General features: G+C 44.1%; 1 protein-coding gene across 2 annotated transcripts; it reads right to left on the bottom strand.

Annotated features, from left to right (window-relative positions):
- Positions 1-1,850: 1,850 nt before the first annotated feature.
- On the bottom strand, positions 1,851-20,459 carry Entpd4 (ectonucleoside triphosphate diphosphohydrolase 4). Of its 2 annotated transcripts, none has more exons than XM_013034453.1 (12): positions 20,359-20,459; positions 18,506-18,703; positions 17,537-17,742; positions 13,951-14,101; positions 13,458-13,561; positions 11,019-11,078; positions 10,614-10,768; positions 8,623-8,789; positions 6,290-6,614; positions 4,751-4,836; positions 3,486-3,647; positions 1,851-2,461 (listed from the first exon to the last, which is right to left on the bottom strand). In XM_013034453.1, exons 1-12 carry the CDS (start codon positions 20,364-20,366, stop codon positions 2,233-2,235), a joined length of 1,851 nt encoding a protein of 616 aa, XP_012889907.1. In that variant the 5' UTR covers positions 20,367-20,459; the 3' UTR covers positions 1,851-2,232. The 2 variants fall into 2 exon arrangements, with proteins under 2 accessions (XP_012889907.1, XP_012889908.1); XM_013034454.1 differs by having other exon boundaries at positions 10,638-10,768.
- Positions 20,460-26,748: the final 6,289 nt, after the last annotated feature.

The following is a 26,748-nucleotide window of genomic DNA, read 5'->3' as shown; positions in this document are numbered from 1 at the left end:
CAGTAATAGAAACTGTAAGGGCTTTTTAGTAAGTATTTTAGGCTTTCTTGGCTTTGTAAAGTCTCTGTTGCATGTTCTTCACCTTTTTGTTTTTGAGACTGGATCTTGCTGTGCTCAGGCTAGACTTGAACTAGCAACCCCTCTTGCCCCTCAATCTCCCCAATGAAAGGATTACAGATTAACTTTTTAATTAAAAATCCTTTGCTCACAGGTCTTGAAGCCCTGCTTCAAGGAGCTGTCAGAGGAGCATGGCTTTACCACATAAAGTATTTGGGATGCTTTGGGTGGAGGGGGGGTGTGTGTCTCAGCAGCAGGGATCCTTAGGGTTGGCTGAAGACCTCTTTGGTTGGACAATTTGATCTCCCAAACTGCCAAGAGCTGGACCAAACTCACATCCCTCATTTAAAGAGGGGCAATTTACGGGAGAGAGTCTTAATGAGGCTCTGTAGATCTGTTCCTGAGCTGGCTTCCCTTTGTCCTGATTTTAAAGAAAAAATTTCTTTCTACATGTTACCAGGCTTTACAATTCCAACTGGATGGTAACAAAAAGCTAAAGTGTAAACATACATCTTTTGACACTGACACCATCTGTGGTCCACAGAGCCACCTCTCCTATGAGTCCAAGGCGGGCACACTGGCCCCATGGCCTGCTGAGACACTATGACAGGCTCATCCGTGGCTGGATGTAAGCAGATGGGGGTTCACAGGGACACTCATTCCAGTGTTGGGCTTTCTGGAACAAGCCTGCCTATTAACTCTAACACCAACCACCTCCTCTAACTCCCACCTATGACTTTGTCATTGCTAGAATGTTCACTCCGAAGAAGAGAATTTGCTTTCCTTTTTTAAGTTTGTAGTCTTTAAAGTCATCAGCATGCAGTATATCAGAACTTTTTTCTTAAGCAAAATAGGGCTTCAGAATTTAAATTCTCTAAGCAATGATTTTCTAATTTGTACCTAATGGTTCTCAAAATCCACTATCAGCTACATGAATTTAACTGCTTTAGTGAGGAAATATGTGTACACACACATGTACTCCCACAAAAAAAAAACTTCTAACAAAAGCTATGAGAAGTCCTAAACTTTTTAACAAAATGAATTGTTAAAATTTAAAAACACAACAAAAAATAAACAATAACAAAACCAAGTTCAAACATGCCAATCCGTTGTCCTTTTTGGGTTTTTGCTTAAAATGTCAAATTTGTTTTCTTCAAGACCTGAGTTTATTTTTTTGTGTTAAATTCAGATGTCTTTCATAGTGTGGACTTACCACACCATTGCCAAAGTTGGTTGCGAATACAGTAGTGACGATGAGAACTGGTCAGGTGATAGAGGCTCTCCCAGATACAAACACTAGATGACCTTTCCTTACGGGAGTTGAGGGCAATACTGAGCTTGAGCTGCAAGAGACGAACACAGGTAAGCAGCAGAACTGTGCTCCTGAGCAATGTCCCCGTGCCTCCAATGAGCACCAGCTCTTGTCCTGACAGTCAAACAAGGAAACTATGAATTGCCTAAGTTTTTAAAAACCGAAGTGTCTCAAGGCTGCAGAGGATCCATGGGCAGGTAAAGCGACAGCAACGCAAGGGGCAGGGGAGTATTTCCTGAACGAAAGCGCCAGTCAATTCTGACGCGAGTGCCTGCAGGACACTCTGTGCCTCGCCCGGGTCCTTGCAGCTATCACAGGCACACCTCATGCCCAAAGCTCACGTCTTTCACCTCTCAGTACCGCCTGGTGTCTACTGTTACCTATTTTGGCTATGAATGATTTTGAATGCTTGTATCAGCAAAGTAAACACATAAAGTGATACCTGAGCAATAAATAAAAATGAAGCGCCATTCTCCTTAGGTTGAGCTTTTGAGACAGCATTTGCATTTTGATTCTGTACAAGGAACTCACCAATAGAAGGGAAAGTATCTTTTCCACTTGTCCCACACAAAGTGCATTTGTTGATAATTTAACATACCATAGAATAAAACAAAAATTTTTACTAATTTTTGGAGAATATCCTATGCAGCAAGAGTCCAGTGAATTTCCCTTTTCCTACTCCTCAGTTTAAAGCTGTAGTCCTAACAGCTGAACGCTGCACTGCCAGACATCAGGACTTACAAACAATGGGTGTTGTTTTCACAAAAAGACAGGGAAAAACAAAATATCAGAGTATGTGGAGGTGAAACCCTGAGGCAAAAGTGGCTTTTCGCAGAGGCAGTCTTGCTGGAGCAGCTCACAGCTCACAAGGGGCCGGGGCCCTTCTGGGAGGACAGGCCCTCCTCCAGCCAGAGGGCCGCAGCTGAGCCACTGCGTGGTGCTCGCCGGTGGAAACGCTGGAGCCGCAGCAGGTAGAGGAGGATGGACAGCAGGACCACGAGGAAGCAGCCCGAGAACAGGTAGTGGTTGTAGACAAAGGAGACGCCCCGCCAGTGCGCATGACTAGCCCGGAAACTCTCCTGCTGGATGTCCCTGCCCACACAAAGACAAAACCAGAAACAAACAGGACGGTAAGATGGTGAAGGGACAGCGCTGGTGTGAATGCGCCTCTTGGTACAAGTGCTGGTGAGTGAACACTGGTGTGAGTGCTGGTGTGAACACTGGTGTGAGAGCTGGTGTGAGTGCAGTTCTTCAGACATAGCTTAGAACCTGGTCACTGAGGCTAGTTTCCTTTCCTCTGAAACTGCAGACACTAGGCTCAATGTAGGGCCCTTGTTACCTCTAGTTTCCAGCAATATAATCTGAGTAACGGAATTAAGAAATTTACAACCGTGAGCGTCTCACCTGTCCATGGAAGCTGGTATGAAACCAACACAAAATGCAGCTACGTTTGAGGTGATATCTGCATTACACAATTTCTGTAGTGGATCCAACTGCTGCACTGCTGCAGCGTGCTCAAGTAAATGGTGGAGTACGGTTAGTACTTCATTTATCAGGGTGCTGAGCATGGGTGACCTGAGGGAGGTCTATAAACTTGAATGGGGAAAAATACCAGTCTTCAACTAAAACTTAGTCTTTCCTTTGATTATGACAGTGGACAACAAATAGATTCGACACAGCTCTGACTATGTAACTGATGGGAACGCAGCTTTCCTGATGTCCAACCTTTCAACACTACACCAAAATGACCGAAACGATCCGTCAGACCCTGTGAAGCCTTGCTACTTAGTATTCATAAAGGCCACGTGTCCGCCTTCATGCAAACTTCCTTTAAGTTTGATAAACGTATGTCAAAACGTCTACAATCCTATTCAACAGTAGTGAGAAGGGGTCCAAGGTCAGAAAGGCCAATTGCCTCGGATTTAACCATTTTGCAGCAGTTAGGGGCACCGCACAAAGGAGCTGTGCACTGTGTTGGGGGATGGGGAAGACCACAGTGAAGTCCTCCGCCCACAGACAGCTCTGACAGCAACACCCCAAATGTTGGAAAGCGCAGTCACTAAGAGCCCTGAACCACAGACATTTCTTGTGACTCTGTGCCACATTTGCAGCCTACCTCAGGGGCAGGAAGCGAGTCCTGTAAAGGATGGCCCCCAGGGTCCACTGCACTTCCTTGTCATACACCTGCAAGGCGGTCTTTAGGCTTCTGTAGTTGATGGGAAAGGAAAACCCTCTATGGAACACCTCAAACATCCAGGCGGATTTGAAGCACTGATACCTGCAAGTGCCAAGCACAAACAAAGTCAGGTGGACTCCTCTGGCAGAGACTGCATGCACAGGCGGAGGCAAGCTGGCTCTCTGAGCAGCCAACTGAACGTGCTTCCAGCTGATCTTCCTGGCTCTAGGCCCTGTCCCACAACACAGAACAGTTCATCTGTCAAAATCAATTAGCCCACCTGGTTGGTAGCTTATTCCTGTAATTCTAGTAACTTGGGAGAGAGAGAATCATAGTTTGAGATAGCAGGGCAAAAAGTTCAGGAGATGCCATCTCAACCAATCGAAGCTGTATGTGGCCTGTCAGTCCATCCTCATGGGAGGGAAGTGTTACTAGGCAGAGTGAAGTATAAGTAAGAATAGTATGGTCCAGGCCAGTCTGTACATAAATATGAGACTCTACTCAGAAAAACAACTCAAGCAAAAAGGGCTTGAGACATAGTTGAAGAGGTAGAGTACGTGCCCTGAATTCAACCTAGTACTGCTGAACAAAAATCAATTAGCTCATACAATCAGTCACAGTATAATTTAATGCCTTACCATGACAGATTCTCCCTGCCACTGCTTAGATATCCCATCATTTATTTACTGAGCAAATACTCAGCAAGTTCCAGCTTCTTGGGACATGATTTATTAAAAAATGAGAAAGCAGGAAAGTCTTTTCCAGCTCTGATATTCTCTGATCCTTAATGTTTACTAGAGAGGCCTATTTTTGGCAAGCACTGTGATAATTAAGCTAATAATAAAATGCACTCATGAGCAATCAAATATAACCACTGTACAGAAGTGGTTGAGTGAAAGGAAATGTGCCCTGAGTGTTCTGGAGGCTCAGGGAAGGATGGAGGCTGGCTGAGAGCACAAAGGGAAATTGGGCAAGGACAGCACCTGACCAACGGTTACGCACGATGGAATGGCAGGGGAAAGAACAGCAAAATGGAGCCAGAAATCCCACTGGCTATGCGTGGGAACAGAAGTACTTGTCCCATTAGAAAGGAGCTAAGTGTTGACGAGAAGGAAAAGTGACTGACGGAGATAAAAAACAGTCTGGGGCCAAGATGAACAGATGTCTTCCTAAAAGCATCCCAGGGTGGACAGTCTGGTACTTACTTCAGCCGGTGGAGGTCAGCGTGGGAGGCATAGAGCCCTCGGTCAAAGCGTTCCTGCAGGATCGACCACTTCGTTGCACAATAATCCTGCAAGCAATTTCACCCCAAAGAAATCATTGGTAAAGTCATCTTTTAAAAAGTCTTATCAAGTGTACATGAAGCCCTGGGTTCGATTCCTCAGTACCACGTAAATAGAAAAAGCCGAAAGTGGCACTGTGGCTCAAGTTGTAGAGTGCTAGCCTTGAGCAAAAGAAGCCCAGAGACAGTGTCCAGGCCCAGAGTTCAAGCCCCAAGACTGGCCAAAAAAAAAAAAAGAGTCTAATCAAAATACGTTCTTCTATTTAAAATTGGCTTATCAAATCCATATTCATAACAAGTATACTCTTCCAATTAGCAGACACACGAAACTCAAGGCCTGGGGATGCATATTAGCACATGCAACACTCATTCCTTTTTCTGGCACTTTCACTGCCCCCAACCAATCTCTTCAAGTTTGTTTAGTTCTCCCTCCACAACCACATCACAAGCATTTAAGTTCTAGCCGTGTTTCAACCTGTTCAGAGTCCCTGGGTCTGGGGGAGGCTCAGAGCAGTGTACCAGGAGACAGCGGTGATGACAGAGGGCAAAGAGGCAGTCCCCTGCCCTAAGTCACCTGTGGTGACGTTAACAGTTGGCACTCACTGAGCACTGGGGCACTGGGTGCTACTTTTGAGTAGACCCCCCACCCTCCCAACATAGCTACTCGCCTAACTGCTTCCCAGGACCGAGAAACTGTGGCTCAGAGAATGAACCCATGTGGGAAGCCACAGAGTGAGGGAAGTAACTGCTACCTGACCCGGTGGGAGAGAGAACCCGGTGCTGGGGTGGGGAGGAGATGAGGGTACATGAGCTTCATTCCCCAAGCACAAGACTACATAGTAGTCAGGCGACGGTGTGTGCTTCACAAACACCCTGGGAGAACATGGAGCGTGAATGCTAGAGAGAAGACCAGACACAAGACCAACTGGGTGGCAAATACAATAGTACCCGTGATGGGCAGAGGCCTGCACAAAGGTACTATCAGGGAGGAAGGAATGTGGAACAGAGAGAAATCAGGGAGCTGGGGAGGCAGCTCAGAGGTGGAGTTCTTGCTTAGTATGTACAAAGGCTTGGGATCCATCCCCAGCACTGCCAAACACAACAAAAAGGAAAACCCTTAAGAACGGAGTGCCTATGCCGAGGTTGTGGAGAGGGGCCTGGATGACTGCTGTTGCCAACAGCCACCACGGCCCAACAGGAACAGAACCTGGAACCCGGGAAGGGATCAGGAGCAGAGGACATTAGTGTCCTGGCAGCTAGAGCGAGAAGGCTGCCAGGAGATCCCTGGCGACCAGCAGTTACTAGAGTGGGTGGATCCTTTACTTCTGTGACTATTTCCCTGCACTGAACCCAAGGAAGCAGGGCTGCATACACTACAACCATCTTTCCCTCAAGGTGAGGGGAGGTCACGGCCTGCCCTATCCACACTGGTGGAGCGAGCAGAGGATTGTGGGCAGGTTACCTTTGCAGCTTTAGTGAATTTGGCAGCATTGTAGTCTCCCCCCATCCGCAACACATCCTCGGTGCAATAGTAGAACTCAGAGAAGCCATAGAATTCACTGTTCTGGAAGTGAATTGGAGGCTGGTAGACGCCATTGAGGGATGTCTGTGTCTCATTGGTTTTGTTCATGAAAGGCTGGAGGGTTTCTCGACACAGATCAAAGTCTCCTGTTCCCCGCAGGTACAAGGTCTGTCCATTTTGTCGGATTTCATCTTTAATGTCCAGGGGCAGGCATGGGTCCAGGTAGGGAGCATCACGGGTCAGACCAGTCTGTTTACTCAGGAGCCTGTGGCACGAAGAGCCATTTTATCATGAGATCTAGGTTGCATTGTTTTTGTCAACTGGCTATAAGCTAGCATTTTTCCTATCTGTGGGATAGATTCCACAGGTCTGCATCTGTTGTACACAAAGGGCTCCAAAAATAGTTCAGAGATTTGGTACCCAATCCCTTCCTGAAGACTCATGGTATGTTCTCACATGCTCTAGACCCTGCCATCGAAGTCCAGGAAAGCTGTCCACTTACCTGATGCTTTTGATTTTTTATCCATACTGTGGCTTGAACTTAGAACCTGGGACTTGCTTGGCTAGAGCTCTACTATTTGAGCTGCACCTCTAGTCTACCACTTGGTTCCCTGCAATACTTCTGCTGAGTGTTCACATGAAATTCATTCAAGTACCTTTTCTGATCCTATGTGTATATTCAAATAAATAATTGTTATATGCTTTTTGAAAAGTCGTTTTTTGGGCCAGGCATTGGTGGCTCACTCCTGTAATCCTAGCTACTCAGGAGGTTGAGATCTGAGGATCATAGTCCAAAGCCAGCCTGGGCAGGAAAGTCCATGAGACTCTTTTCTCCAATAAACCACCAGAAAACCAGAAGTGGCTCTGTGGCTCAAGTGGTAGAGCGCTCACCTTGAGCTGAAGAACTCAGGGATGGCACCCAAGTCCAGAGTTCAAGTCCCATGACCAACAACAACAAAAAAAAAAAGAAAAGAAAGGAAGGAAGAAAGAAAGAAAAAGAAAAGTCTTTTTGGTAGTATGAGGTTTGAATTCAGGGCCTCTTACTGGCTAGGCAGATGTTCTACACTTAAGCCATACTTCCCCATTGCCATTTGCTGCACTTCTTAGGTAGGGTCTTGCATTGTTTGCCCAGAGCCAGCCTAAACCTAAATGCTTCTCCTAATGCCTTGCATGCAGTTGACAGGACAGGCATGGGCCACCACACCATCTTTTTTGTTGAGAATGGAGATCTTCCTAACACTTTGCCCAGGCTGATCTTGAACCTCAATCCACCTCATTGCCATCTCTTGTTGCTACGTATTTAAATTTAAACTGACAGAATGTTGCTTTGTTTTACATGTTTTCTACACTAGAAGTTCACACAAACATTCTTAATAGTTATACTGCTGAAACTGTCCTTTTTTTTTTCTTTGGGTCATGGGGCTTGAACTCTTGGCTTGGATGCTATCCCTGTGCACTTCAGCTCAAGGCAAGTGCTCTACCGCTTGAGGGACAGCACCACTTCCGGTTTTCTGGTCGTTTATTGGAGATGAGTCTCATGGATTTTCCTGCCCAGGCTGGCTTTGAACCATGATCCTCAGATCTCAGCTTCCTGAGTAGCTAGGATTACAGGCATGAGCCACCGGTGTCCAGCTCAACTCTGTCCTTTTTGTTGTTTCTGTCTTTGGCTGGTTTTCGGAGAGAGCATTCTACTATGTAATCCAGGCTGTCTTCAAATGATGGATCATCTTATCTTAGTCTTCCAAGTGTTGGGATTTAGGCACGCACCTTGCCAGCTTCAAAATACTATACAGCTACTAAGCTAACTCTGACTTCAAGATTATTCCTTGCTCTTGGATAGTCCCCCTCCATGTGGTTTTTATCCACTACTACCCACAGTCTCCAGACAGTCCCATGTGTCAGTCCGCTTGAGGACAAGCACAGCTAGCTATATGCTCCAGGACACCCTGTGGATGTTTCCAAAGGCCTCTGCAATCAGGAACAACATCACCCAAGGCTCAACACTGGTTTGTCGTCTGCTTGGTGACATTTCCACCCATCAGGTGAGGTGTGAGTCTCAGAGCTTGGGACAGAGAAAGACTGAGCAAATATGTGCCTCCGGTGAGTCTGGCTAGTCACTGGACTGGGAACATGACGCTAAGGCCCACTCATTCCTGTCCCCAGCTCAACTGGGGGAATCTACAGGGACGAATACACTTTGTCAGCTTGGCTTGGATTTGAGTTTGATAAGGAGAGACTTGGGTTTGCAAGCGTCTTCCTGAAAGCCATTTTACCTGTTTTTCTGAACTGTGTTGGCAAATATTCTGTCTTCATATCTCTGTCGAGCAGCGTTGCCACCAAACCCAAGAAATGTGGCCACATAGACTCGGTAAACATGCTCCGTTTGGTGAACATCACAGCCCAAATTAAATTCAGCTAGTAAGTTTTTAGCTACTTCCTCCTGCAGACATAAGGATGACAAATTTTAATATTTTAAAGCCACACTGGGGCTGGGGGTGTGGATCAGTGGGTGAGCGCATGCCCAGCACGCACAAGGTTCTGGATTGAATCCCCAGCACCACACTCACAAAAAGTAACTTAAAAAAAAAAAGAAGATAGAAGACGAGTTCATTTAAGATCAACACACAGGGCTGGGAAGTTGGCTCAGTGGCAGAGCACTTGCCTTGCATGCATGAGGCCCTGGGTTCGATTCTTCAGCACCACATAAGCAGAAAAAAAAAGCCGGAAGTGGCTCTGTGGCTCAAGTGGTAGAGTGCTAGCCTTGAGCTGAAGAGCTGAGGGACAGCGCCCAGGCCCAGAGTTCAGGCCCCACGACCGGAAAAAAAAAAAAAAAAAAAGATCAACACACAGTTTTCTTCATCTTCCTAAGCCTCTTTCAAAACTCAGTAAGATGGTTTTGACTTGGGAAATTTCAGATACATTGTACACTGTGGTAAGATTAGGGCTTTCTGAAAAAGGAAGTTAGCAATATAGGTCCTATCTTTTTACCCAGAAAAATCTATGGAATCCAATGCAGTTTTATGATTGAAAAAACTGGATGTCATCTATGTGTACGATATCAAGGAAATGTTAAGTTAGTTATAATAATATTTAATATAATAATATAGAGAAACATGCTTATGTACTGTTAGAAAATCATATAAATAATAAGGCCATAACAACTAAATTTTCAAAAACTATAAATAGGAAACAAAGAATGAAATCTACCAAAATGTTGATGATTTTTCCTTGGATTGAGTCCATGGGGATTTTTTAATTTGCTTACGTTATATGGGGAGAGTTTGTGGCTACATTTTTCTGTCTTTCTTAAGGTTCATTTACATGTACTTGTTACTTTATATTGAGGGAGGAAGACTTGAGTCATTTCTAGAGGCATATCTGGAACATGAAACAGGTCCACAGATTCTAACACTTAAATTTAAGACATTGTTTCCTAAGAAGCTTAATGAAGACACGAAAGTATTCTTGAGTATATACCAGGTGCTTGGAAGTACAATAAATAGATTCTATGCAATATCTTATTTAAATATTATAATTATCTATGTGAGAGCTTAATGAAACCCAGGTTTATTGCTAAAACAAAACTGCTGGTGTACAGTTGTGGGATAAGGTCGCATCAGGTCGCATCACTAGGAGGAACAGGGTGAGGCCACCACCCAGGCTTGCCCAACCCTATGCTGCACTCAGCCAGAACATGCTTCTGCAGCCCTGGCTCTGGGGACAGTGTAGGAGACCAGGCTTTGGGGTATACCTGCAGATGGGCCAGAAAGAGGGCTAAGGGACACGTGTCAGTTCAGGGACACACAGGGACATGATCTGGTGTTCTCTGTTCAAGGACACAGGGGAAAGATGGAGGTGTGGATAGTAAAGATAACCCTTCCAGGAACGTTCAAAGACACTGAGCCACTTAAAAAAAAAAGATTTCTCCAATTATAACTTAAAAAAAATCTGATGTCACTAACTTCAGTTTTTAAAAGCCTGTTGAGAAAGGAAGTGATGAAAATGTAAACCTCAAGCATGTGACTGACACATATACCAAAGAGAAACTCTATGTTCAGAAAACAAACCAGCTGGACTCAGTGCACAAATGCCATGGCTTGGCCGAGGCCTGCCTCCTCCTCCTGCCTCCTCCTTCTGGGCTGAGAAGGTGAACCTCAGCAAACAATCTACAGACGAGTCAGACTCAGGAAACAAAACAGAAATGGATGGAGACATGTTAAATGAAAACCAAACCAAAAAGAAGGCAATTTGTACAGATAATAACCTGCTGTGAGGAGGCAAAGCTTACAGTTTTGGGGACTTCGTATGCTATCTGAGTGGACACGCCTCCCATGTCGAGAATACCCGCTGTCCTTTTCCGGATGATGGCCTCGCTGCTCTCACTCCCAGGAACATTAACTTCCACAACGGCCTCATCATCTGGAAAGAACATGAGCACTGAGCACAGCACTCACTGAGCACTGGGAGCTGTGGGTTCCCGCGGACTTCCACGCTATCTAGTACAAGGCAACCTCATCTTTTCCTCCCAAGGAAGGCCATGTTTAACTGGGTTAACTTTTTGCCTCATTCTCAGCAGAACCACGGAACTTAGCTCCTTTCTCAGCCTCTGCATTAAACAGAAAAACCACACTTCCCTGTAGGACACACCAGAAGGAACCACGAAACTTACCCTCCTCAATATGCTCGAATCGTCCCAGGACAAAGTTAATGCCAATCCAAGCATACACACCTGTAGGTGTAAAAATAAGAAAACTGAAGTTTTAAATCTCTCAATACAGTCTGTGCAAAATCCTATTTGTTTTAATCAGTAAAAATATCTCCTAAAAACCAACATATTTCTTCTGGTTTTTCATCCTTTTCTAATGGATTCTCAAGAGCTTCAAGTTCCATATTTATAGTTTTATATCATTTATATAGGTTTAAAATAAAATTCCTCAGTAGCTCACTTCCCCCTTAAATTTTATGGGTTACAAAATACTAGAGATTTTACTTTTTATGATACTTTATTTTCATATGAAATTTAACTTATCAATTGCTCGGTTTTTCATTCATTTGTTTACTTACTTATGTATTTTTCAGTCCTGGCTAATGAACAGGTTTTAAAAACCTAAGTTACAGTCAGGAGCCAGTGGCTTATGCCTATAATCCTAGCTATTTAGGAGGCTGAGCTCTGAGGATCATGGTTCAAAGATAGCCCACACAAGAAAGTTAGTGAGACTCTGATCTCCAACTACCCATCAGAAAATAGGAAGTGGAGCTGTGGCTCAAAGAATGCTAGCCTTGAGCAAAAAAGCTCAAGGACAGTGCCCAGACCAAGTTCAAGCCCCAAGACCAAAAAACAAAACAAAAACAAAAAACAAACCCATTGTCTTCTATCAAGCCTTTCCTATCTCTTGCATTTATTCACTCTTGCCAGCTTTGATTCTACTTTCAAAACATTTCTTAGAGACAATTTTACCCAGGTTTAAGTAAAACTGATTTTTATCTTGTCTTAGATTACTACAGAAAGAAAAGGTGACAGTCCATCTAATAATCTTCCTGGCCCTGCCTATCCTCTATTGTTGGGCTTATCTACTGAACAAAGCTGGAATGGTATAATCCACGCACTAAAGATCAACTGCCAACCCAAACTATTCTACCCAACGAAGATACCAGACACTATATACATCAGATGGTGAAACCAAAACCTTCCATGACAAACAAAAATGAAAGGAGTTCATGATCACCAAACCACATTACAAAGAATTCTAAAGGGAGGGATACAAAGTCTAAACTCTTGACTGACAATTCAAGACCTGTCTCATTTTCAGTATTGTCATTAGCTCCCCAGGAACCAACCAAGTGAAAACCCCTATGTGTCTACCCATAATGCATCCTGTCCGCCCTGCAGTGATTGGACCATTTCTTCCACTGGGACTCTGCTTCCTCTCCTTCCTCAGAGCCCTCCCCTTATCCTGCTCTGGTGGTTTGATTTACAACTATCCCTTAGGGCATAGTCAGACAGAGGCTAATTTCTTCAGATTGCCTCTTTAAAACACCCATGTTATTTTCTCTTCATTTTCTTTTGGCCCTGTACGTAGCTCAATGGTGGTCCACTCTATTCTGTATTCCTGTAGTGTCTATCATATAGGAAGTACTGATTGGCTGAGATGAAAGTTTTGAAATTAATATTGCACATTTGGATGTCTATGTCTATCAAACTATTGCCCAATTTCACTGACTTATTTCATTCTCAAGTAGAATAATTTTTTTTTTTTTGGGTCCGGTCATGGGGCCTGAACTCTGGGCCTGGGCACTGTCCCTCAGCTCTTCAGCTCAAGGCCAGTGCTCTACCTCTTGAGCCACAGCGCCACTTTTAGCTTTTGTTCTTTTTGCTTATGTGGTGCTGAGGAATCAAACCCAGGGCCTCATGCATGCAAGGCAAGTGCTCTACCACTGAGCTACCTTCCCAGCCCAAATTTCTTTAAAAATAAAACTATTTTCTCAGTAAATCAAAGTTAAGAATTTCTTCTTGGGGTTGAGGGCATGGCTCAGGTGGTCAAGCACCAGCCAATGAGTAAAAACATCAGATACTGAGTTTGAGTCCAGTCTTGAACAAAAAAATAGTAATAATTTCTTCTTGCCAGTGAGTAATTCAGGGGTTCTAATACCTAAGCAATTACAACCCCAAAAGCCTTATCAGTGAGATAAGGAATGTAAAACTTCTCTTTCACAATGAGTTCAAAACATGTTCCTGAAACATGGTGATGACAAGCTGAGGGTTTTTTTTTTTTTTGAGTTTAAATTTTAAAATTCGTTATATAAACTATGCAGGAGGATTTAACTGATATATCTCCACGGACATTTATATTGTATTCCAATCAATTTCACCTCCTCTATCATACTTCCCATCCCAGTCTCCCTAAAATAGCGTCCTAAAGATTTCCTTTTCATAGAAACTGGATTTTTAAAAATAATAATAGTATTTAAAAATAGTATTTAAAAATAGTATTTCAAGGTTGTGATATTGCAAATTTTAAACTATTGAGTAATTTAATACACTGGGGAGAATGGGGAGGACTGAAAGGAAGAGGTTCGCAGATTCTAAGTTGAAGGCTGAGATACCAACCTTCTTGCTTCCCTGAAATGACTTCAGCATGGGAGTCAGAGAACAGGAAGTCGAAGTGCACGGGGATGTCCGTCAGGAGGTCTTCCAGGATGGCCTTCTGCTGGCTGCAAGGTAACCCAAATCCACACACCAGGGTTACAGCTCAACTTTTATGCTTTGCAAAGAAACCACAACCCAAACCATGGATCTGATCTAGGCTGCATGCAATGATTTTAAAACCAAAGCAATTCATTGGAAAGATGATTTATTTTAGAATAGTTTTTTCAAAATAAGCAAGTAGTGATGTAAAACTGCAACTACAAAGACAAATAATAGAATTGATTGGTTTTAAAATGTTAAGTTTAAAATTTATAGTCATAAATGGATTAAAAGGTAGTTGGTGGGTTTTGGTTGGGGGACCAGTTCATATTTGGGGGAAGAAGTTTGAAGGTCTTGCTTTTGATGAGTATGAGGAGGGAGGAGGAGGAAGAAGACAGGAGGAGGGGAGGATCACCTTTCAGGGAGGACTCTCATGCCAGCTGTGCAGAGAATGTAGAGGGGTGTCTCTTTGTGTTTAGCCCGTGGCACATGCTCAGCAGCAAAGTTCAAAAGTGGAGAAATGTAATCACTGACTTTCTCTGGGGACGTAGCAAACTCTGAGATGCCTGGAGAAACAGGACATTCCAATTAACAGGCCATTCCTTAGCTAACACAGCAGTCAGGGAAAAATCTCAAATTGTACTCTATATTCTCTTCGCTTCCCATATTCCTCTTCTCTCAAAGACTTTTTCCAAGTGTGGCATGAAAGGATTCATCCGTAGGCTCTCTTTTTCATCATCAAAGGGCATAGACCTGACTAAGCCCCTACTATGTACCCCACCGAAGAGCTTAACCCTATATTCAAGAAACATGCCCCCAACTCAGGCAAGCTCATGCAGTGCCACTGCTACCAGCATCTTCAACATCCACAGGTCACTGTCTTACTTCTAGCCCCAGTGCTCTTCCCCAGCCTTCAGCCCATTACACTGTGCATTGCCATTGTGTATTCGCACAGCCATCCCAGACCCAACACATCCTAGTCTGAACCCAATCCAAGTCCACTGCAAACCTGCTCTTGCAGCTTTCCCTACTTCAGCATCCAGACTAGTATCCTGGGTAAAACCCCATTCCTGTGCCCCAATGTATAATCTGATTTCCAATGATGTCATCTCTGGTTCCTGTGTCCCTCACTTCTCTTCCTCTCTTTATACACTACTGCCCTCTGCTGGCTTTGAGAAACACACACTCCTCCTGTTCTTGACTGCACTCCACCATTTCTCTACCATGAGGACACTTCCCCATTGAGAATCCTTTGTAGCTCCTTCCTGTCCTCTTCCACACAAAGCTTAGCTCTAGAAGAGTACAGTCTACCCACATTTGTACTCGCCTCATCTCCCTAGTTCCTTCTACTGGCTTCAGCAATGTGGAACTAACATTTCTATTACGCACCTGATTCTGGACTTAGGTCCTCTGTACTTCCACCAGGAACAGCCTTCTCTTCCCCTACCTCTTTCACCTAGTTAACTCTTGAATGTCCATTCGGCTTCATCCTCCATGGAAGTCCACCCTAGCAGGACCCCAGAAGAGAGGAGCTCTTCTAACACTCCATGCTCTCCCCACTGATAGTTCTACAGTCATCATACCATGTCAGGATCACCAGTGTCTCAAGGGCACACACAATGCTTTGTTCAAATCTATATTCCCAGCCCTAACAGTGTCTGACAGAGGTACTCAGCAAACATTTGCTAACTGTGTACAGAAGTGAGCAGATATATACAGCTGTCATTAAGCCTACAATATTAAAAAGGAGAGGGACTTTAGAAGCCCTTCAAACTCCTGACTTCAGAGATTAGGACACATAGATTAGGAAACTGCAGACTCAGAGAGGTTAAATGATTTGTGAAAGGAATTGGCAATAAACGGACTAAAAGGTAAGTCTTTGGAGTCCAAATACAACTTCAATGTACACAAGGATTTAAAGTAACCAGAATCTATTGAGGAAATTTCCAGAGCCTTGCTGTGTACTATATGTGAAGGCCATGCCAGGTGACAGAGGTGGCACAGAGTGAGGGGCCATCAACCTTAGTATTTACCCTGGGATGGCATAGCTGCCCCTTCATTTCAAAAGGGCAACTCCAAGGCATAAATTCTCACCCTCCTCCAAGAGACGTGTCTAGTCACTGTGTGAGGGCGGGTGAAACACAGGGTTTTATCACGTGTTACTTATTTCTCTTCTGTGAACTTTTTTTCCAATATAACTTTAATTCTGAAACCTTTCCTAGAGAAAGCATATATAAAATTTAAAGGGCAGGAAAACTGAAAACTAAAAATTAAGTTATTCACTAAGTCTTAAAGAAACCTTCAAAGAAATATACTTGATACTAATAAGCTATGATATGATTGCTTACTAATGTCTGCTTTAATTTTTTTGCAAGACATGCAGAATTTGTCCACATTTTAGGGGTGTGGTGTGGTAATTCCACTGTGCAACCATGTGCTGCTCAAATGAGTCACTGGGATTTCCACTGCCTTAAACATTGATCATTTCTTGGTGTTTAACATTTAAAAGATAAACTCCTTAGAGTTTGGATTTAGTGTTTTATTGTTCAACCAACACATTGGTAAGATGAAATAAAAGTGATTCATCTCTGTAATAAAAGCCTGTAGCCTACTGACTATAGTCAGTGGCTAGTAAGACCTGGAACCTCATTTTGGGGTACTTTGTTACTTTGTTATCTTCCTGATAGGGTGTTACCTATAGATATGGTGACAAAGAGAAAAAGTTGAGAACTGTTCATGTAAATTATCTATAGAGAAAGTCAAGTTTTAATCTTTACAAACTGTGTTGGCTTAGAAAAGAACAGTATCTTAAAAAATAACTGGACAGTATATTGGCTTTTTAAGTCCTATGGGTGTTTTTGTTTTGTTTTACCTAGATGATTAGAAATATATTTGGGCAACAATTTTTAAAATCGCTAATAGGGGCTGGGAAGGTGGCTCAGTGGTAGAGTGCTTGCCTTGAATGCATGAGGCTCTGGTTTTGATTCCTCAGCACCACATAAGCAGAAAAAGTCAGAAGTGATGCTATGGCTCAAGTGGTAGAGCACTAGCCTTGAGCTAAAGAGCTGAGGGACAGCATCCAGGCCCAGAGTTCAGACCCCATGACTGACCAAAAAAAAAAAAATCACAAATATATCAAAGTGTTAGAGAAGTTGAGCGCCACTGGTTCATGCCTATAATCCTAGCTACTCAAGAGGCTGAGATCTAAAGATCACTATTTGAAGCCAGCCTGGGCAGGAGTCTATAAGACTCTTTATCTCCAAGTAAACATCAAAACAGCTTGAAGTGGAGCTGTGGCTCAACTGGTAGAGTGTTACCTTGAGCAAAAAAGTTTAGGGACAGTAATCAGGTCCTGAGTTCAAACCTTAGAATTGGAGTGTGCACACACACATGTTAAAAGAATATATATGTATATATATATATATATTTTTTTATTATTATTTTTTTTGGTCAGTTGTGGGGCTTGAACTCTGGCCCTGGATGCTGTCCCTAAGCTCTTCAGCTCAAGGAAAGTACTCTACCACTTGAGCCACAGCACTACTTTTGGTTTTCTGGTGGTTAACTGGAGATAAAGAATCTCATGGACTTTCCTGTTCAGGCTGGTTTTGAACTGTGATCCTCCAATCTTAGCCTCCTAAGTAGATAGGATTATAGGCATGAGCCACCAGTGCCTGGCCAAAAGAATAGATTTTGAGTTATAGGCAAATTCTTTCTATCAGTGGCTACAAGTAGGGAAAAAAACAAAACCCTCTTAACCAGCAGACACGTGAGCAGTGCCTCACTTACTGTGATAGCTGCCTCAGGAGAGAAAACACCAAATGCCCTGTGTGTTTGAACAAGGCAGCAGTCAGTCCATTCAAAACAGACAAGAAAGGAAAGAGAAGCAAGAGGGGAAAGGAGGTGTGGAGACAAAGAAAGGACTCTGTGGGGAAAAGACCCTGCAGAGAACCAAAGCCAGAACCATCAGGTTAGGAGTCACTGTGCAGTTCTCATTCCCATACCTGGCTTGATTTTCATCACCACTGGTTTCCGGTTTTTATCCCGCATCTGTCTGATATCCAGAAGATCACGAGGATTGCCATTATGCCTTGGCCAGCAATAGACAAACACCCGTGACCCGCTGCTGCCGCAGTCGACCACGATTCCATAGTTCACATTGGGGTTGTTGGTGTCTGTGGCCTCCACATCTGTGACTCGGGCCAAGTACCTTGTTTAGAAAAACAAACAAAATATCACCCTTCACCTAACAGTGAAGAGGTCACCCACACACTACATGAACGACCTTTTCACCATATAGGGCCGTCGCTAATGCATTCCCTCTGAGTCAGGTACACCGTCATTACTACATGACAGACATTTACATGATTCTAAAGAGGAAACTCTCCAAACTACAAATGCTAACTCAAAAACTTGCTTACAACGTTAGACAGGAGGAGCTTATGATGTTGCAGTGATCGATCCAGGGCCTCTTACACTATGTGTTGGCTGCTCAATAGTTAGCCATTTAGAGCTGAAGGTTTTATGCCTCATGGTACAGAATCCAGTTCCTACAGTTGCTTTTCCTTCATGTTCCAATCTAACCTCAGACATTTTGAATCAGATTGCTATAAAATGACAATGCCAGCATGGTCTGAATATTCATTTGTGTCCCTCCCACATTCAGTTGTTGGGCCCCTGATCACTGGTTACTTCTGGGAGGTTATCAGAGAAAGAGGAAGGAGATCTCAGAGAATCCTCAGCCCCTTTTCACCGGGTGAAGACAAAGGAGGAAGGTGCCATTCATGAACCAGCAAGCAGTCTTTAACTTTCTTCACAGTTGCTATACTGCAGGTCCCTTGATCTTGGACCCTCTAGCCTCCAGACCTATGAGCAATAAGCTCTGTTGTGCATAAGCTACTCTGTATTCCACAGCCCAAACAAAATCAGCTACAAATAAGACACTCTTGTAGAAAATACGCTTGATCTCTCACCTTTGAAATTTCTTGTCTCTGGAGAAACGCCCATACTTATTTCGGATTATGACAACAGAAAAGTATAAAAGTGAGACAGCTGCAGCCAGAACACTAATGACAATGATCTGGCGTAAGTTGGTGTTCAGAATTCGAGGACAGCCCAGTGGAGAGATGCTAAAATGCCAAGAAGCAGGGAAAAGACAAGAGATGCTGATCCTGAAATTAAAACAAACACAACATGTTTTAAAGCAATATGCTCCAAACAGACCTCCCTCGACTAGAGGTAAAACGTCTGCTTGAGCCCCTCTGTCCCTGCCAGCTGCTGTCTCTATACTACCATATTCCATGTTGCAATTCTGTTACATAGAAATGACAATTAGACCCTGACAGTTACATGTCTATATTTTCCTCTTTCCTTGGGAGTATAATTTAGATTCTTACCTTGTTTTGTTCCAGAAAGAATTGTAGACATCTTAGAAATTTAATCAGATAAATGTATAAACCCATAATTTATTCCAGTTTAAAGAAAATAAAACTAAAGGAAGATTGAGAATATAGAAATGCATGTTGTAAGCAAGGCCTGCAAATGGCAGCTGCCTAGTGGACATAACACCATCCATTCATAGGTAAACAGCTTCAGAAAAGTGAAATGTGTGAGTATGTGTGTGTGTGTGAGAGAGAGAGACACAGAGAGAGAGAAAGAGAGAGAGAGAGAGAGAGAGAGGGAGAGAGAAAGAGACAGAGAGAATGTATGTGCGCTGGTCCTGGGGCTTGAATTCAGAGTCTGGGGGCTGTTCCTGAGCTTTTTTTTTTTTTAACATTTTTATTTAATTTTATTTTGTGCTTAATTGGAGATGAGAGTCTCATTGGGCCAGATGCTGGTGACTCACGCCTGTAATCCTAGCTACTCAGGAGGTTAAGATTTGAGGATTGTGAATTCAAAGCCAGCCTGGACAGGAAAGTCCATGAGACTCTTATCTCCAGTTAACTGATAGAACTGAAGCTGTGGCCCAAGTGTTGAAGAGTACTACCCTTGAGTGAAAGAGCTCTGGGAAAGTGCCTAGGCCCTGAGTTCAAGCCCCATGACTGACAACACCCCCCCACCCAAAAAAAGTCTTTCAGCCTTTAGGGTAGCTATGGATTACAGGCATAAGCCACTGTCACCCAGCTGAGAGGTGTGACTTTAACAGTGAATTCCAGGGAAATTTCTCCCAGATGACCTAGGAATGGGAAAGAACAGTAACTTTTAATAATTTCCCCATAACAACATCAATAAATGATGCTATGTCCTGTGCTTTTAGAAAGATTCCTTTGAGATATTTTTGCAACCAACAACAAGCCTTTCTTCTGTCTTTCCCTTTAGTTCATTCTAGAACTATTACTAGACTTTTTAAACAAAAGCACACTGCTTGTAGGTTGAAATTTGTTATTCTACAGTTAATTTCTATACTATTTTTTTTTGTTGGTCCTGGGCTTGAACTCAAGGCCGGGCACTGACCTGAACTCTTCTGCTCAAGGCTAGCCATGGTGCCACTTCCAGTTTTCTGGTGGTTTATTGGAGATAAGAGTCTCACAGAGTTTTCTGCCCGGGGCTGGCTTTGAATCACAATCCTCAGATCTCAGCCTCCTGAGCAGCTAGGATTTACAGGCATGAGCCTCCAGCACCTGGATAATTTCAGTATTTTTTGCTTCTAAACCTGCTTTATGGACTGAAGCGGCTCCCTTGAGGGCAGGTACGGTGCTAACCCAGTGAACTATCACCCACGCAGTTCTGACCTCTTGGGCACCTCAGTGTCCTTCTAGCCCAAGCCACGGGCCTTGTCTGCACCTGAACCTCAGCTGACTGCATCACGATGAGACCCATCACTTACCTCCCCATACTGAAAGGCCAGGGGCCAGGCAACACTGTGGGACCCAGAGCTTCTTACGCACAGGGACAGAAACAGTACTGGGGTCTTCATGGAGTTAGGGCATGCCTGTTTCAGGAACAAGAAAATCAAAGAAGGCACAATCATAGTATCTATGAGAACTGTCTTGGGCATACTGAAATCCAGCCACATGCCATTGCATACATGATCCCTGTGCTGAGACATCACATATCTCAAACACTGTACAGTACTGTTAAAGAAAATCTGAGAAATGGGGTGTGGGCAGAATGATAACGGAATGGGAATGTGAAGTATCCATCCACTTGAAAGATGTCCATTAAAACTCTGCTTTTATGTTCAAAGTACAGTAAGGTGCTATGCCCCCAGTCAGCTGTCCGTTCCTTTCCATTCTCTTCTTCCAGCCCCTAGCCTCCTCCTAAGTTGCTGGAACCACAGGATGTTTCTTGGTTGGAGTACCGGTTCACCTCTTCAGGCCTCTCAAGACTTTGATCAGTTCTGGTCTACTTCTCAGCTGTTGCAATGCCAGGGTCCTGAGTATTCTGGTTATCTGTCAATTCCTCTCCTCCCGTGTTTCCCAGGGTTCTGTCTAGAGTCCTTCTATTCTGACTAAATCACTGTTCTTAGCCTCATCCTGTTGAAATGATCAACCCATCAGACTTACCAGGCAATTTCTCCACCCCGCTCCTCTGAGCTATGTAAGATAGGCATTTTTCGTCCCCCTGAGATAATCTCCATCTAGATACTGCAGACCACAGAAGCCATTTCTTTTACGCAGCCATCTCCACCCTCTTTACTTCAACCCACTTGTCCCCATGTCATACCAATCTGATTCTGCCTCACCATGCCAATCACAGCCTACTGCTGCTCTCCACATCTGATTCTCAGACATATTCCCTTTAACTTTAGCATACCTAAAATTTTCCTACTCCCTATTCTTGTGTTCGTGTGCTGGCACCAGGGCTTGAATTTGGGGCCTCCTGTTCTTGCTTAGCTTTCTTGCTTATAACAATCACTCTATCAATTGAACCACACCTCTAGTCTGGCATTTTGTCACTCAACAGTCTCATGGGCTTTGCTGCCCAAGCTGTCTTTGAACCAAGGACCTCCAGGTCTCAGCTTTCTGAGTAGCTAGGATTACAGATGTGGGCCGCCACCTGCTGACTCCCTTTCTCTATGGCAGTGTGGAGGCTCTCAGATGTTATGTGTTCTCTGAAGTCTCAGAGACTCTCACTGTCCCAAGAGCCCCAGGAAGAATTCTTGCTCTGCAGTGGCTATGCACGTGCTCCTCCACACGGGTCTGCTTGTATTACTCCTGGCACTCAGAAGCCTTCCATGGCCAGTGCGATCACATGCCCCAGCTTTACTCGGCCACTCATAGTCCTGCAGGCCTGGCCCCTGCTCTGCTCTGACTTTACCACCTCTCTCCCTTTCCCACTGCGTCCCAGCTGCACTGGAGGCCACATCTATCGGCCACCACCCGGGCTCTGACCTCACTGCTCCCTCTGCTTGGAAGGCATCTGTCTGGCTCACTTTTTCACCTCCTCAGGTCTTTACTCAAACGTCACCTTCTTGGGGGGGGGTCAATAACTGCCAATGTTCCCTCCCACCTAGCTCCTTCCCAGGATTTACCTTTTCCCTCTTTAGAAAGTACTTACAATAACCCACATTTATTGCAAATATTTATAGTCCTCCTTACGACCTAGTAGATGCGACAGAGGCTAAGTGATTTGTTGAAGATCATGCAGCTTCAGAGGAAGAGTGAGGATTCTAGTGTGCTTCCCACATTCTCCCGCTGTCCTCCAGTAGGAGGACATATGCATGTGTGCAAGTGTGTATGCACATGTGTGTGTTCTGAAGAAATGTGCACGCCACAGGGACCAGGCTCAGGTCGGCTTGTTTCACCACTGTACTCCTGCCTTTGCAGACCCTAGGAAAAGGCCAGGCAAAGTGAACAAGGTTCAGAGCTCTGGGATGCAAAAAGGTCCAGTACCAAGAGGGGCTCCCGCCTGCAGGCGTTCCCTGTCACAGAGGGAAAGAAGTCTAATTCCACAGGGCGTAAAAGCAACTCCTCAGGAGCTAGTCCTGGAGGTGCTACTTAAAGCAACCCACCTCATTTCAAGTGCTCAACAGCCACACTCAGCTGCTGCACTTGCCACAGGTGCACATGGCTGACATCACGGTTCTTAGGGCAGTACTGAGCAAGTCTCACAGATGCACAGTAAACACCAGCTGAAGACCTGGAAATGCCTCCACTCTGGTCCTCGGCATATGTACACTATCCCTCCTGGGGTCCCTTTACCTCTCAGGACAGAAGCACCCCTCCTCTATGGTAGTCCCCCCTGCAGTGGGCTGTGGCATTGTACTTGGGGTTGACTTTCTCATTACAAGGGCAGGGGCTGCCTGTCTCTCTTTTCCCTAGTGACCAGTGTCTGCCATACAAGTGAGCAATAACTTTCATCAAGTACTGTTGTAAGTCTAAATAGTACCAACCATTGAGGGGCATACATGAATATTTTAAATGTGCGTACCCTCTGTTCTACCCACCACGTTCACACAGGGCATCCTTAGGAAGCAACAGGACAGACTTCACTCAACTAGATACAGGATGTTCTTCATAGCACTGTGCACAAGAGCAGAACACCACTACTAATGTCGGTTACAGGCCTGGGATGTAGCTCAGGGGTAGTGTGCCTGCCTAGTAAGCGCAAAGCTCTAGATTCAATCCCTCCCACTACAAGCAAGCAAGTAAACAACCAAACCTACTGACCATTGTGAGGATGGGTAAATTTGTACAATAGATACAATGTAACTATCAAAGGTGATGAAGTAGATCTATATGTATTGACAGGGAAAGATGTCCTCCATATATAAAATATAAAAACATTACATTGTGCATATAGGGAAAATGGAAACAATGCTTACTTCTAAATAGCGATCAGATTCTTGGTCATCTTTATTTTTCTTCCCTAGGCTTACCTATATTTTTCAAAGGGCACATACTAATTTCATCATTAGAACTACAAAACTGCCTTTAACAAACTACCTTTCACTGATGTATCACCAGTTTCCAGCTGGATATATCCAGAAAAACCAATCTTAAGAACTCATGATAAAGTGATTCCAATCTGAGCACATTACAGAATCAATGATAATTAAGTGGTAGTTGAACTAGGCATCAGAGAAAAGCAAGTCTTACTAACATTTTAAAGCCACCATTAGAAACCAACTGGTCCTGGGGGGCAGTAACCTTTAATGATTCAATGATTGGTATTATGAAGAAAAGGAGTAACAAACTGAACTGCATAAGTCTCAAGGAGTCTGCAGACCGGCACAGAAATAAATACTAATATCTAGGAAATAACTGATCAAGAAGACTAGTGATAGCTCAGTGAAGGCAAAGGCTCCTGTTAAAGGAATGGGTCCTTGAAAGAGACAGACAGACTTCAGGTGGGGGCAAGAAAGGAGAACACACTTCAAAGATGAAGTACAGAACAAGCACAGCATACTTAGCAAATTTTCTTTTACCTGGTGCTTGTCTTAGAACTGGTTTTGAGATATATAGAGACTAATAAAAAAGAATAAAAAGAAATTAGTGTAAGTTTTTGTTATTTTTTTAAAGAAAAAAACAACTTGTGGCTAAAAGCAGAAAAAAAGACAGTTCAGGGGCTGGGAAGGTGGCTCAGTGGTAGAGTGCTTGCCTTGAGCTGAAGAGCTGAGGGACAATGCCCAGGCAGAGTTCAGGCCCCAAGACCGGCAAAAAAAAAAAGTAAAAGAAAAAGAAAAAAGACAGTTCATAAACTGTTCAAGTGATTAATTTTATTCAGAACAAACTGTATAAATGACTCCTGCCAGCGGCAATGATATGGTAATCTGATCTTACAATGTAAACTCAATTGTCCTTGCAGCTAAAGAATCGTGGCACCAAAGCCTTGGCAGGCAAACACTAATGCAGCTGCCATACTTTTAAAGTCCTAAACTACCTCAGACCCATCACCAGAGAGATGCATGGATGCTGAGATTTCAGCTGCAAGGTTCTCCTTAAACATCCTTGAGTGACATAAGGCCCCTTTGGTCATGGGTCAGTGTCTCTATGTTTCATTGAATCTTAAGGACAACACTGAAAACAATACAAAGGAACTGCAAAGGAAAATGACTTTTCTGATGAAATTCAGGCATTACAGAACTTGAGTTAGACTTTTCATCCAGGAAAGAATAGTTCAGGTGGTTTAGAGGTTTCAAAGTAGAGGGTAGGAGGCAAGAGAGGAAGAATGGGAGACTGAAAGAAAGAAGGAAGGAAGGAGAAAGGGGAAAGAGGAGGGAAGGGGAAGAGAAATATGCTTGTCCTTGGTGGGTGATCTTTGATGCCATCCTGGGCTCCCAGCTTATGAGATGGTGTCACCCATTCTCAGAACAGGTCTCCCCCCACCCCCAGGTGTAATCTCCTAGGTGCTTCACTGTCCAATCAAGCTGACAACCAATAACCATCCCAGAGCTCTTGAACATAATCAAAATCATAAACAGGTAAACTGTGGTGAAAGGGTCAGAAAAGATGACATGAAGGATTCTCCAAAAAAAGAATCCATTTCAATATCAAAGGATTGCAGGGAAATAGGAACCACGGGGTTCAGAAGATAACTGTCTGAGAGCGAGCTGGGAAGTGCAGGCTGCTGAGGGGCACTATGACTCAGCTATGGTAAAAGACACATCAGAACAACTGGAATGATTCTCCATTTAAAGGAGAATGTCTGTTGTTGCACTTATGATCTATATTTTCTTCAATATTTGTATAGTAATTAGTCACGATCAATCTTTTCCCATTGCTTATTTGTAAAAATCCTGTCCCTTTTTGCAATGATCACCTTTGCCCTGCATAGGACTTCCCCTCAAGTTCTAGATCAGCATCTTGAGTCTTATTAAATCCTGGCATCGCAAACTCAATTAATCCAAGACTGGGCAGTCCTAACACAAATGCTATGGCCTTCCAAACTCAAGTGTAGGAGGACCTCTCCAATGACAAGGTGACCAGTGCTCAGCTTTGGTTCCCAGTTCTCTTGGGCAAAACTCCCTGTTCATGAAGTCCTGTCAGCTCACCCTCAAACACATCTCTAGGACAACAAAGCAGCTATCGTCACTGAAGATAGATTCTGTGGCTGGCCATTTGTGCTTTCACTGTGAACACTACTCTTTGAGACGTGAAGTGGGGAGCTAGGGCTTGAACTCAGAGTCTGGGCACTATCCCTTAAGATTTTTTGCTCAAGACTAGTATTCTACCAGTTGAGACACAACTCCATTTCTGGCTTTGGGGTGGTTAACTGGAGGTGAATATCATGGACTTTCCTGCCTGGGCTGGCTTCAAATCTTGATCCTCAGCTCTCAGCTTCCTGAGTAGCTACGTGTGAGCCATTGGTGCCCACTCTTTGTAAGAACCCCTTTTAAAAAGTATTCCTTTCAAAATATGCCCAGTACAACAATCTTCTAGAAACCTGTGTATCCACACCAAAGTCTGTGTGCCATGGGAAACCCTTCATCATTCATTCTCTCAGATTATATCTCTCTGCTCTGGTGAGCTGAACAAGTTCTCTTTTTTCCCACGCAAGTTACTTGCCTTTGGCTTTTAATAATGTCACTTTTTTTCCTCTAATATCCTGCTCACAGCATTACACTTATTTCAAGATCACAGATACACACACACACACACACATATAGTTACATATATACATTTTATATGTATTCTTTGGTCTTCCCATACTCTGAACCTCCTCGTTATTCATGTGTAGTCTATTTTAAATAAATATGCAGAGAATATAAATCCTTCAATCAACTTTCAATTTTCTCCCTTCTTCCTACAGTCAAGGGTTGACTCACACTCCCTGTTGGCGCTACAAGAATACAAACTGTGCATTCAAGATGCAACACATTAGTGCTCGGATATAAAGTTCTGACACAGATTAGCCTAATTCGTCCAATGTGCCAGGACAAGGGACCATGACGAGATCACGGGAGGTAAGCGAAGGCAGAGAATACCATCCGGGACCAGACAATTAGGTGTTTTCATCACACTGACAGGCAGAACACAATGAAGAACTCGTGCTACCTTTGGCCCGGGCCTCGAGTCTGTAATTCTGGGGTCTTCGGTAACCTCTAGTTACCTTCTGGCATGCAAAGCTCGGCTAATTTTGTTTCCCTGCGAGCGGGGGAGGAGGCGGGGTGTCTGCGGCCCCGCGCCCAGGCCCGGCCGCGCGTCGGGGCCCCGTTAGCCCCGTTTTCCCAGGGTGAAGCCGAACGTGAAACTTGCCACTGGCGGCGCAGGGCGGGGACCGGGCCGGAGGCCGACGCGTCGCGGGCAGGCCGGAGTAAGTGGGTGCGGGGTGG

Source organism: Dipodomys ordii, unplaced genomic scaffold (assembly GCF_000151885.1).
Source record: "Dipodomys ordii isolate 6190 unplaced genomic scaffold, Dord_2.0 Scaffold189, whole genome shotgun sequence".
Classification (NCBI taxonomy): domain Eukaryota; kingdom Metazoa; phylum Chordata; class Mammalia; order Rodentia; family Heteromyidae; genus Dipodomys; species Dipodomys ordii.
Note: the sequence above shows the minus strand (reverse complement) of the source record. Positions and strands in the feature narration are given on the sequence as shown.

Coding starts and splice junctions, on each gene's coding strand:
- Entpd4 (XM_013034453.1), bottom strand. Junction 4,837..6,289: donor AATTCACTAAAGCTGCAAAG/GTAACCTGCCCA, acceptor AATTGCTTGCAG/GATTATTGTGCAACGAAGTG. Junction 2,462..3,485: donor ACTCGCTTCCTGCCCCTGAG/GTAGGCTGCAAA, acceptor TTGTGTGGGCAG/GGACATCCAGCAGGAGAGTT.